This window comes from Asterias rubens, chromosome 8, assembly GCF_902459465.1.
Source record: "Asterias rubens chromosome 8, eAstRub1.3, whole genome shotgun sequence".
Taxonomy (NCBI): Eukaryota; Metazoa; Echinodermata; class Asteroidea; order Forcipulatida; family Asteriidae; genus Asterias; species Asterias rubens.
In genome coordinates, this window is record NC_047069.1 from 3,503,244 (window position 1) to 3,517,326 (window position 14,083).

Sequence of the window (14,083 nt, forward strand, 5' to 3'; positions counted from 1 at the left end):
GTTTGACAATGTTTACCTGAAATTTTAGAGCCATTTGCGTTGATATTTCCAACTTGAAATGCGAGTTTTGTTCCGTCAAGTCAAAACATAGTAAAGACAGCTGTCAATCAGCGCATAGCATCAACCCCCACGGGTATACTCGGCTTGAAGACCAGGGAACATTCGCAATTTCCCCTTGCATGTTTCTCGAGATTTTAGCGAAATTTCTTACCCAGCATGAAGTTTAACTGAAAGATTATTCCTTTAACATTCAGAATTATTTGGGTTTGGAACAATTCAACCTTGAAAAACCACGAACAGTGATGGAAATTAGACACTGTTTTCCCAACGTTCGATAAACATTCCACTGTTCCACCATACGTCGTAGGTGTAGCAAAGTTTGTGCATGGTACCCGCGCAGTGTTCGTGTGTACATTGTCGTATTACCAGCGCTGCAACTAGCTATGGCAACAAGACCGGGTCAGGTGATCAGACTCTCACGCTGCATGGATAAACAACGCCATGGTCTGTGAGCCATACTAAATCTCGCGACGCGGATTTATGAATGAGAGATAACATCGCTGATAAAACAGGGTTTGCCTTTGGTGACCTTTGAACCCCTTTCAGTGTTGACACGTTTTTGGTGGCTATATTTAGACACCTCTAATCTTTGGCTTTCCAATGGTACTCTTGGTGGCGCTATGCAAGTTGTGTGAAAAGTTTTGCGACGCTCGCCAAACTTGGTGTTTTCAATGAATGTTCGCTGTCTGTCCCGTGGGATTTGGAACATTTTTGGATAATTACGTCAAGAACATGGCTCAGAAATCGTCTGTTTTTACATCTTTAGTAATCTTTTGACGAAAAGGTAAGACCATAGTAAGTTTAATCAAGATTTAGGCAACCTAAAAGTGTAGAAATAAAAAAATTCAAAAATTCAATAATTTTCAATAATTGTTTGTTATGATTATGTTCGGTGTCAAATTACATGAAATAAGACTTTACTAGAGATTCCTCATTCCGTTAGAGCGGGTCACAATTGTCCATTCGTGCTGCAGTTTTAAAACACCGCAGCTTTTTGCGTATTTTCTGCATAATATCTCATACCACCATACTCAGAGGTGAAAACGCTTTCATGGTACGCTAAATGCGCTAACACTGGCGCTACAAAAGTGTTAAACCAACGGTTCTTTTCAGAACCACCTCAACTCATTTAGAGATTATTACATCGTGTTACCACAAACTCTTCTATATATTATTATTGTTGATACTTTTGTTCAGAAAATGATAACAATAGGTTTTTTTTATTAAATTTTATTTTATAAAGTATAAGAAAAACAAACTTACGTCATATCTTCAAGAAGGTTTCCACTACTAACACTGATCTGGTCCACAAATATTTCAAAGTTATTGTCTGGATTTACCACTGAAAGACAATAAAACATAAATTGACCAGAGACGTTTGCACTGACAAAATATAATGCCATACTGTATTGTAGAAGAACTGAAAAGCTAAAAGGTTTGGACAAATTTGTGTTTACACCCAAACCAAACAGTACACTCATATCACGTCCGCCATACCTCATAAAGGCTGATTGTATTTAATTTTGTCATTTTACAGAAAATATGCGCTACTTTAATCCAAAAAAGTCCAATTGGAACACAGCTTTAGGTAAGTGCCAGGGGAACACAATTTGCGACCATCAATTACCAACCAACTTGTTGCTCAGTTGTGTCTATAACCAGGTAAATAATCACAGTTTATCAAATTTTACAAATTTGCTTCAGGATTACAACCCCGTTTCCTGTTAACCACTCAAGACTATTTTTTTTTCTAGCCAATAATAATTTGCTTTGGTGACACACATTTGCATTTTAATAGCTTGTTTTTTGTTTACTGAAGCACAACTAGACTGTTGGAAAGCCCTCGAGTCAACAGCTGATCTTGGATAGTAGCATCCTAGAGATGAAAGGCCTCATGACAATGCAGTTATAATCTATCGTCAGAAAATCTTGGCTGGTATTTGAAAGGAACAGGTCTTCAAAAATAACATTAGCCAAACATCTTTCAAAGATTTAATCTTTCATTGTTTGCAGCCTATGAAACAGTTGCATGTGTATTCTTAACTGCCATAGTGTCGTACCACTGCCAAACACCCACACAAATTTGGATTTCAGTTTACATGTATAAGACCGATGCTGCATGTTGCACAAGAGTTTTGAGAACTGGTTGAACAAAATCATATTTTAAAGGACCCATTATTCATGTTATTACTTATACTTACCCAGTGTGAACAGGTGTGTTTTCTTATCGGTGAATACATGAGCAAAACTACCGGACGGTTTCTTGGCATGCTTTTCCTTTAATCATCAAAAATATTTGAAATTTCAATACATTTGAAATTTTAGTGAGGTTAGCATGAGGACTATCCAGTTTATTAATATAGGTATCCGCGCCCCTTGTGGATATTTGCAAATCTGCAAATTTGCGCTCTGTCTGTATGGCAGCTCAAGGGACTTTGACGAAAACTTTATGAATGGAAAATGAAGAACAAGTAGAGTTTAACCCAACCCAATCCAGTGCTTTTTAACGAAAAACCTAAATAAATTGGTTGTGTACGAATCCAACAGATTATGTACAAAGTTATGGGTCCTGAACTCGGTTAGAAATCAAACCAAAAGCTGCATTTCACGACAATTTCGTTGACTCTCCTCAAGTAAGGCCTGCGCTAAACGAGGCTCTTTTGCCGTATCAAACTGAAATGGTTTTGGCACGACAAAGTGCAGTAAATAAAAGGAATCAGAGACAAACGCAGAGATGCCAACATTGAATTTTAAAAAAGAGTAGCATCTCCCAAATGTTAAGGGCGAGCGCAGCTTGGGCGAGCGCAGCTTGGGACGAGCGCAGCTTAGGCGAGCGCAGCTTTGGCGAGCGCAGCTTTGGCGAGCGCAGCTTGGGCTCCCTAAACCGATCTTTCTATTACTCTCTACAATGCTAATTAGCTCATTTTCAGGCATTGTTGTGAAATAACAATTACCTGTATGCATCAACAGAACAGCTACAAATGTTTATAGTGGCCAGTGAAAAAAAAATTGAAAAAAACCCTGATTTCCCTCATCTTCTGACTTTGTTTCAAAAATAAATGTAACATAAAAAAAGGTGGCCTTACTTAAATGTAACATAAAAAAGGGTGGCTTTACTTAAATGTTTTTGTTTTAATGATGAGAAACGCAACAACAAGCTATTGGGAGAAAAAAAACAAAAAACGTGTCCGGATTTTGGGCAAAAAATACGTGTCCGTATTTTGGGCATTGTCTGGACATCGGCGCTACAATTACTGGTAGGAAAACATGGAAACTGTCTAGCTTAGACCTCACAGGCCACTCAGTTGAAGGTTTTTTTGTTCAGAAGGTCTTCTTTTTTTGTCGCCATTATTTCGTACTTTTTTTGCCAAGCTTCGATGAAGTACATGTACAGCCAGCGTGGGCACAATAATAGTGGATACATGAGGAATGAGGTTACTGTGACACGTTAGCTCACACACAACCTCATTCCCCACGCACGTGTGCACTATTCCCAATCGTGTAATAGAGATCAATGGGTACGATCTTGCAGAAATGCACTAGCGTAAAAAATGCACACTCAGCCGGCCGGCCAGCCAGCGGGGGATGGCACGCAACAATCATTACGTCGAGACACGTACATTGGTCGAGTGAATGCGCCGCTATTATTCAACACTGCGTTCTAAAATTAAAAGTGTTTTTTTTTTTCTTTTCTGTTACAATTGTTTTGATATTTTTCTTAATTTTTATTTCCACTTATTAATAATAGTTCATTAGTTGTTTACATGTATTGTACGATTTAATAAAATTATATTGGGCGGCTTGTTTAGCGTGTTTTATTGAGTATTATCGTAGCGTCGTAGTCACGGCTCGAAATCGTATTTGCTACGCCCAAATCGTGTATGTTGGTATCTCTGCAAACGTGCAGTTTATTGATTAATGTGATGCGCTTTTAATAATTCAAAATGGTGAAGCAAGAAAACCGATGCTAAAGAATCATGTGACATGTTGGCAATTAGAGCTGTGGCGCTCTAAATAATAACAAATTCACATTGATATTGTTTTCCACCTTTAGTTTTGACCTTATTATATACAATCGTTCGTGAGTGGCGTTTCATTGTTGTTTTTAAAGAGTGTCAACAAAAATATTTAGCTTAATTCTGAAATCTACAATATGTTTGTTCCCGTCAGAATAGTTTCCAATCGCATCCCAAATACTCCTACTGTACATTGTACATGTACCCTACAGAGAACCTGCATATTGATTATAGATAATGCACATAAACTGTTTTTCAAAAACTTTCACATGCATGTTCCCAAATTTTAGGCTGGACGCACATTCAAGACAAGTCCATAACCGAAAAAGTTTAAGGATTGGATGTACACTTCTTGAGATTTAGTGCGAACAAGATTGGCTAATTAAATAATCATACCGCTGTCACATGAAAAATTAATTAAGAATGTTAATCTAATTATGTCTACAATTTTAGTTATGCCATAAGCTTTAATACGGAAGGTGTATGAATTGTCTACTCTGCTAATTCTAAGAGGGACATTTCACACTAAGAAAAGTCAAGTGTTAAGTAAATAGGGTTTAGGGAAAGGAAGAACAATAATAAGAAGCAAATCTGGACGATTACAATAGCTGTCTTTGGGGAACAGCTAATTAGGAAACAAATCTTGATTGGGTTTTGTTTTTATTAATGTGATAAATTAGCATGCACAATGATCTCACCTCAAATTGCCCTGTTATTGGATTCTTGTGCCTAAAGATAAAGTGTAGCTGTAAGAAAAATAAACAGTGATATAAATGATCAAATTAATAGTCAATCAATCATTCAAACGTCAAATTTATAAGGCGCTAATCCAACAGTCGTTGCTCATAGTGCCGTACAGTAGGCTTTTGAAAAAAGATGAGATTTAAGCCAAGTTTTGAAATTTGCTAATGAAGAAGATTGCCTGATGTTCTGAGGAAGATAATTCCACATCCTTGGTGCTGCGATAGAAAAGGCACGATCCCCCTAACTGTGTTTAGTTCTTTGAATGTGAAAGTGTTGGAACAGGAACGCACATTTCTGACAGGTTCTTTGATTGACAATAAGTCAATGAGATATGAAGGGGCTGAGGCATTGAGGCAGCGGAACTTGAAGTAGGAGGATCTTAAATCGAGAGCGTGACTCAACTGGTCTCTTTAAAAAACAATGGAAACACGGCAGTGTTGATTGTTAAAAAGCTTTTGTTATTTTATGACATGTTGCTTAGGGGATTTAATTTTTTTCAGGTAATTTTTATTTATTTTAGAGCTTGGTTCTGTGGAAACAGACCATATTTAATGTACTTGTAATGGCGATCATGCTTGTTTCTGGGTACATTAAAATCGTTTGTATCAACAATAAAGGAATAACAATCACTTGATCGAACGGCTGCTGGATCCAAGATAAAGCACAGACTTTCATGTCATACATTGTTTGCGTCTTTTAAAACTAGATGTATATGTAGGTCCTGAGATCGAATGATAACAAGTTTAACGTGTTAATGCTATGAGAATTGTCTGATGGAAGTGACTTTGGCAGAAGGCCGAAACCATGATAAGTAAACAGGGGGGAAGACAAATCAAATAGGGGAATGTGTAGCTGCCTAGGAGCAGATACAGCATTGATTTGCACATGAAGAAGCAAGACTTGGTTTCTTGAAATTGTTTCTTTTGTCATCCACATCTTCACTGGCAGTGGCTTTGAACAAACAGAGTGAGAAAGTGTTCAACAGTAATCTAATCAATGGTTTCTCATACCTTTTGGTCATTTCCACACTTGTCTGGTCCAAACATGATGGTGTAGGAAGTTTTATCATTAACATTTTCCTAAAAATTAAATGGGTATCAAAAGGAAATTAAAAAAATATACAGTTCATTAAGTTGTTTCAAAGAAACAGTCTAGTCACTAACAGACTGTACACAAATTAAATGAAAAAAATGTAAATCAACTAGTAGAATAGCCATACTGTTATTATTAACAAATATTAACAATAAACAATGCGCTTTACATTAGTGCCCTAGTCACTGGCCTTATAACATCCTTTTACTCTTCCTCTATTGAGGAGAACTTAACTTCAAAGTCAACTTTTACATGTTATCACTATCTCCATTTTTTAGTACCATCCAATATCAAAAAATATAACTGGCTGTCTTAGTTTATGGGTTTTTGTCTGAAAACCTGAAAACATCTTGTAATTTACCTTCAAGTGTGTATTTTTCTTTGAACACGGGTCTTATTTCCTTGTATCAACATACTTTATATCCAATATTTTTTAACCACAATCAGGAATACAAACCAATTTTAAATCGGCGCTATGAGAAAGGAGCTTAATGTATGCACCACCACATTCCATGCCATTCTGAAACTTCACTTCATATCTGCAGATACAGACAAAAAAAGCAACAACAAATATAAAACTTACTTTAGTAATAAGATTACACGAGTTCGTTTTGAAATCTGTACAAATTGTACAGAATTCATTAATTTACTGCAGCGGGACAAAGATTTTCTTCTTGTCTTGGTGTAATGTCACTATTTCCAGTTCACATCAAAAAAAGACATGGATGAACAAAAACAAAATTTCTTTCCTTTTTATTTACCGATGCAAATTTTTTAAAGATTGATCAAAGGTCATGGGCTATGGCTGGGTCGCCCAGACATTCTTAGTAGCCCCCAATTTGGACACAGGCCCCAAGCATGAGAGTGGACATGCATAAATACCCACACAACAACTGCCTTACACCTTGCCTTGTGAACATGCACTGAGACAACTTTCTGATGGAAATAGATCTTTATCAACACCCAACTCTTTTTCAAACCATTTTATTAAAAATGTTGTGTGAGCCAGATAGACTTTGAATTTTGATGTCGGAAGATTGATGTATTTTTCCTAAAACTTTTGATAGTATAACTAGCTCATTAATTAATTCCTCTCCTCAATTCACCGTCTGGTCAATTAATTGATTTACCAAATTATTGTCAACGGCAATACACTGACATGGCTGAAAATGAATTTATGACGATTTTAAACAACAAAGATTGCATTCATTCAGAGAGATTTCTGTGAAAGCAGTTCTAATAGGAGCAAAAAATGGTCGGGAAAAAAACATGTGCCTTTTTCTCATTTCGATTTGTGCTGGTTGAGGCATATATTTTACGTACATGTTACGTACATACATAGTAGCTACCTTAAATAGGTCAGAGGTCATCTGTTGTGAGCTAAACCAGATGTGGTAAGTTTTTTTTTGTCCACTTGCAGTGTTCAGATAAACCGAAGTGGTCTTAAGATAAAACCTCCAGCTCTACAAACATGGGCTAAACCCATTTCCATCAAACTTCAGAACAGTGCAGGCAGGTGGAGTTGCACTCAATCGGGTTGAACAATGAGTTCAATTAGTACTGTGTCTCAATGTACTCACTGAATTTGAGACCTTTATACTTACTGCACTATCAAGGGATCCTCATCAAATAAGACCTGCTTATCAAGCATGGCTGAAACCGCATGATGCTTGGCTTTTGACTAGTAATAACAAAACAAAATAAGTAACTCTTATTAGAAGTTTCACACAATGTTAAACACAATCAAGAGAGCAAATGGAGATAACATAAAATATTTAATTTTGTTAATTAACTTTCTAGATGGTGTACTAACTGAAACTGTGCCCAATTTACTCCGACAGAGATTCAAACACTGCTTTACATATTCTAGTGGGTCACATCAAACAACCAAAGATTGAGCATGGTCCAAAAATAATTGAAAACAGCGCTGTATATTCTCTCTGTGCAATCCTTTTTAATCACCAAAAATGTATGGTGACAATGACCAAGCTTACTTTACGATACTTTTGGAGTGTTTCTTTACAGCTTTTCGAAAGATTAAAACTGAACTGGTACCCAGTGGCTAAATTGCGTCAATATTTAAAATACAGGAGGACAAATCCTATAGCCAAACCAGCCAAACTTGCAAAAGTGCTATATAGAAACAAACCAAAACGGCATAGTTTGTTAATGGCTGGCATCCATGCTAGATGTATGGATCATAGGCTCAGGATGACGATTAGGGTGGATGCCAAGCTTGATTTTGAATGTTAAGGTCATTTTGAGGTAAAGAGGTCAAAAACCAATATCTTCAAAATATGTGTCAAATTTAATCAAATTTGAAAGAAATCTATCCATAAAATGTATTTTTAACTTTATGTTGAAATTACAAACCTATGTAATTAACGGATAAACTTTAACCTTATACACAAATGTATAGCAAAACAAAGTGTAAAAGTGTGATTATCTTGAAAAGGGTACATTTTGAGTACACCAATTGTTTTTGCACTCCCCATCCTCATTGGTGCATATTGGTTTCATACAACTTTTTTTAATAATGCCGCAACATGTTGATAACCCATCTCATTGTCAGAGATGCAACTTTTCAGATTTTAATCGGAAGGCCAATCAGATCGAAAATGTCAGATACTTCAAAATTTGCTGTTTTAAAAAAACAAATAATCGAAAATCGCTGTTAAAACTTCAACAGAATCCGTCTGATATCGTTCGCGATCGTGCTTGAATATTAACGCATGCACCGGTCTTAAATTGCTGTCAACTCGCTTGTGTCGTCAACTCACCGTCAACTCGCAACTACTATGCAGGTGGCAGATATGGATTAGTCTTGACCCAAGATGTCAGCGATCAAATCACACGAACACAGTACGTAATACACCATGCAGTACAGATTTTTGACGTCTTGGGCCAAGACTATTTCAAATGTAAGAAAGCGCCCGTCATTGTTGATGTTCTACAAGCCCTGTGAAAATGCAAGATGGCGGCCGACAGCGGTGTGCTGAGAGATATTTTTTACACAAGGAAAAAAACTAAATTTGTATACCAAAATGTAACCTAAATCTTATAGAACTCCTCTTTCAGGTAATACTTCACAGTTCTATGCCTCTTTTGGAAGACAAGACGCACCAATGTTTTAGGGGTCTAAAATGTCAGATAAGACGCGTCTTATCCGCAGGAAAATACGGTACATGTAATACGTATTTAATATTTCCAAAATGTAGGAATTACCAATGATTCATAAAAAAGGGTCAACAACATTGGAAAATACAACGCCCATCCCCCCCCCCCCCAAACCTATTCCATGCAATTAAAAAAAAGCCTGGTCCAGATTAAGGTTAATGGTTGTGTTGTGGCTCACTTTGAGTAGGGCTTAGGATTGTAGGTTTAGGATTGTTGCAGTCAACATACATGAGATGTAATGTGTGGTTACTTTTATCATTGATTGACCAAGAATCTTTGAACCTCAGCACAGGATGTTTTTGAAAAAAATTAATTATTACTTCTTGTTGTTATTAATTACAGTGTAGGCCTAAATGTATCAAAAACAAAACATAAAGCATTTTATTAACATGTTGACCCGGCCAAAGCATATTTAAGATTAAAGATTAAGATTAAATATATTTATTGTCATGAAAAAAAACCTGAAATTTTTCTTTCCTGTGTAAAGGAGACTACATTACATACAAGAAAGGCATAACAACAATAGTCAACAAGAATAAAATTTCAATTTACAGATATATACAAATATAAAGATAAAAAGAATATAGGGGAGCATGTAAAAAGTACAAAATATAAGCGTGAACCAAACTATCTCGACCATCTACTGTTAAAAAGCTTAATTGCACTAGGGAGAAAGGAATCCTTAAACCTGTAGGTCTTTAAGCATAGCTGTCGGATCCTGCCTGAGTGGTTTTGGAGTACATGTATGTGAGGGTGTAGAGGGTGGCTGGGGTCACAAACGATCTTATTGATTTGAGAAATGATACAGTCCTCCATAATCTCCCGCATGCCTTTAACGTCAGCTCCAATAATCCTGCTAGCTCGTTTAGTAATACATTGGAGCTTCTCAGAGTTAGAGTGGGAGAGGGAATTAAACCAACAGATACAACAAAAGCTTAAAATAGATTGAATTGTACTTTGATAAAAAAGCTTTTAAAAGAATATTTGTGTTAATGTTAAACGATTTCAGTTTCCTTAAAAAGTAAAGCCGTTGATTAGATCTTTTATACACATGGGTAGTATTTGCAATCCAGTTTAATTTGCTATCAATAAATGTACCCAAATACTTTAACTCTTTGACAATCTCAACAGATTCTTCCTAGATTTCTACAGGTTCAACAGTGTTTGTAGTTTTACGGAAATCAAATACAATTTTTTTAGTTTTTTGACATTCATTACTTGATAGTTGTTTTCGCACCAAACAAGAAATTTAGTTATTTCATTTCTGTACCCAACTTAATCATTATTTGTAATGAGCCCTGTTACCATATTTGGTAAGAGCACACTCATCTTATCTAACTGGAAGTCACTAGTATACATAGAAAATAGCAAGGGTGACAAAACACAACCTAGGGGAACACCTGTGCTAATTGTGAGTGATGTCAGAGAACATGTTAGCAAATCCGAACCTTTGTGGCCTAAAATTTAAAAAATCAGCAATCCAGAGGGCAAGATGTGGGTTAATATTCATCAATTCACTTAGAACTAGACATTGGGTGTTTGTGAACAAACACAAATCTGTTCCGTGTTCTTTTGCTTGGATTATGTGCTAAAATGACCAAGGAGTCTATAACTGAAAGTTTTTTCGAAAATGTTGAATAGTGTCTTGAGTTGACCCGGAAGTAGTGGTCGACATGGGGTCACGGTAACCTAAGGCTAATCTCCAACGCTCAAGGAGTCTCTAACTGAAAACAGTTTGAAAATCGATATTGTCCCACTTCGGGTTGACCCGGAAGAGGAGGTTAAGAGGTCACGGTTGTTCAAAATAAATCTCCAATCAAAATTGGCCGTGTATTTTTTGAGATATGGTCCCACTTCCGGTTGACCCGAAAGTAGAGGTCAACTTGATGTCACGGTTTTTCAAAGTTTATTTACAACGCCTAAGGGGTCTAAAACTGAGAAAAATTTGAAAATCGGTTGTAACATACTTGAGATATGGTCCCACTTCCGGTTGACCTGGAAGTAGAGGTCAACTTGAGGTCACGGTTTTTCCAAATTAATCTCCAATCCCCAAGGAGTTTATAACTACAAACAGTCTAACAGTCAGCCGTGTACTTCTTGAGATATGGTCCCACTTCCGATTGACCCGAGAGTATAGGTCAACTTGAGGTCACGTTTTTTCAAATTAATCTCCAATCCCCAAGGAGTCTATCTACAAACAGGTTAAGAATCAGCCGTGCACTTCTTGAGATATGGTGCTACAAAGATTTCCCAATTAAATATGCAAATGAGAGTCACGTGGTTAATTAATTAAGAATTTTAACATTTTTTACATTTAGAATTAAGCTTAAGTTCTGAGCTTCAATTTGATATATGTTTTAACTCTTTTGACCTTATGGTTTAGGAGATTAGGAATAAACAAAAAACGTGTACAAATGCTATGGGGTTTTAGGCGGAAACAAAGAATAATACACGTAATAAAAACAACAAAAATCTCCACAAAAACAAAACCTGTTCCGACGGTAGGTCGGAACAGCTAAAAATATGCGGTTTAATGGTGTTGAAAGCCGATGAAAAATCAATGAATAAAGTAAGCACATAGGTTTTAGGCTTGTCAAGATAATCGTAAGTATTATGCAATAATGTAGCTAAGGCATCCGATACACCATGGTTTGCCCGGTAGGCAAACTGAAAAGGGTCCAACAAGTTATTAGTTTCATCTAAATGTACAACTTTAATGATATGTTCGAAAAATTTCATCATGGTGGCTGTGAGGGCAATTGGTCTAAAGTCATTAAAGTCCTTTGGCTTTGACATCTTCGAGACAGGAGTGATGGTTGATGCTTTCCAAATCCTTGGGACGGTATGGGCAGTCAAGGGACCATTGGAAAAGTTGTCTAAAGATTTCAGCCAGTTCTTTACAGCAGGTTTTAAGGATCCTTCCAGATCAGCTTTATTGGGTTTGATATTCTTGAAAGACTTTTCACTTGGGCAGTTGTCAGCAAAGTTCTATTGTTATCATTGATGTTTGAAGCAAACGTAGCATACAGTTGATCTTTAGCTAGGTCATGGAGAGGGCTATTGTTATCAAACTGCCAGCAGAATTGGTTAAATTTTAATTGGGGTAAATTTTAACTTCAATTTCTGGGATGACTAGAGGTTTTCACAGAACTTTATGTAGTCAGTGATGACATCAGTAGATTGATCAATTGAGGCAGGATCTCTAAAGATGTTTCAGTTCGTGATTTTGAAACAGCATCGCAAGGTTTTGATGTTCTGTTGGTCCCATTTCTTGACTTTTTTGATGACTGGTTTTGTTTGCTTAAGTTTCTGTTTATATTATGGAAGCGGCGACCACAAGCTTTTGATCAGCTCCAATTTCATTCACGTTTTATACGTTTTTACTGGTTTGTGGAGGTTCTGTATCGCTACTTTGTACATTAACCGTGTGGTGGTCAACTTGAGTTTCGGTGGAATGAACATGGGTGTGTGCAAAACTATGTATTTGGCTGTATTAATCGTAAGTGTTCTGTTGTGTTCATCTGGATATGGCATCGCACAACAAAATGGCTACCGCTACACACGTGAGTACCTACTTAGCCTACAGTCGGGTGCCGTTGGCTTGCTTGATCTTCAACATATTGACTTTCCTGTTGAAATGCTCCCCAATGATACCCAAACAACTGACACTAATCAACAGCATTATAAAAAGAGAAAAAGAGGGAAGAGGGGTGGTGTAAGGAGAAAGAAACTGAATCAGACTGGAAGAATGCCTCTCCCAACAATGTTATTGTCCAATGTCCGCTCCCTACGCCCCAAAATGGATGAGCTTCAAGCCTCGGTTAATCACATGCGTGAATTCAGAGACTCCGGTATCCTCGCCTTCACCGAGACATGGCTAGACAATACAACCCAGAATAATGATCTCCATACCGACGGCTTTGGATCTCCAATTCGACTTGACAGAGATAAACAAATTACAGGGAAGAGACAGGGTGGGGAAGTGTGTCTCTTTATCAACAAGAGATGGTGCAACACTGTGATTGTTAGTGAGAAAATATGCACCCCTGACATTGAGCTCCTCTCCGTATCACTTCGCCCATTTTACATTCCGAGAGAGTTTCCCCAACTTTTCTACATTGCTGTATATATACACCCTCGAGCAGATGCGACATCGGCTTCAGAAGTCATTGCCAATCACATCCACCACCAGCTGGATTTGATCTCACCAGATGCACTAAGTTTATTTTTGGCGACTTCAACCATTGTGCCTTGGACAGAACTTTACACAGCTATATCAACAATATGTTACATGCCCGACACCCATGACTAAAACTCTTGATTTGTGCTATGGTTCCATTTCCTCGGCATATAAATCGTTCCCCTTGCCACCTCTTGGATCGGCCGATCACAACAGTGTACTTTTAGCACCAGTTTACAAATCTGTGTTTCAGCGATGCCAACGAGTGGTGAAAACTGTTAAGCACTGGACTACGGACAGCATTCTTTGCTTACAAGGGTGTTTTGAATGCACTGAATGGCAAGTATTCTAGGACAATTGTTCTACCTTGGATGAACTGGTGGACGTTGTTACAAGCTACATTAAGTTCTGTGTGGATTCTGTGATTCCATCTAAACAGATTACAATCTTTCCCAACAATAAACCTTGGGTCACAAAGGACTTAAATTTAAAAGCAGTTCTAAACAAGAAGAAAAGGACATTTTATCAAGGAACTACTGAAGAAAGAAAGCAAGTAGGCCCTAAACAAAGAGGTAAAATCAGCAATAAGATGAGCTAAACTGACTTACAAAAACAAAGTCGAGTCTAAATTTACTGGTGGAAATTTTCGTTCTGCATGGCAGGGCATCAAGTCAATGGCTGCTACCAATACGTCACCAAAGAGTAACAATCGATCACAAATCAAACTACAGGGCAATAATGTTGATGTTCTGCCAGACATCATGAACACAATTTGATTTCTCCGCTGAGCTTGCTGGTTCAAAGTCGTCATAGT

The 14,083-nt window shown here is 37.2% G+C and overlaps 1 protein-coding gene across 2 annotated transcripts in view; it reads right to left on the reverse strand.

Moving 5' to 3' along the window:
- LOC117293677 (calnexin-like) overlaps nt 1-14,083 on the reverse strand; it is an 82,225-nt gene that overhangs the window by 51,678 nt on the left and 16,464 nt on the right. For both annotated transcript variants that reach the window (XM_033776077.1, XM_033776078.1), the window contains exons 4-9: nt 7,517-7,593; nt 6,370-6,451; nt 5,831-5,899; nt 4,775-4,822; nt 2,262-2,337; nt 1,324-1,402 (exon numbers count right to left, since the gene is read on the reverse strand). In XM_033776077.1, coding sequence (XP_033631968.1) covers nt 1,324-1,402; nt 2,262-2,337; nt 4,775-4,822; nt 5,831-5,899; nt 6,370-6,451; nt 7,517-7,593 — 431 coding nt within the window. The remainder of the gene's footprint in view (nt 1-1,323; nt 1,403-2,261; nt 2,338-4,774; nt 4,823-5,830; nt 5,900-6,369; nt 6,452-7,516; nt 7,594-14,083) is intronic.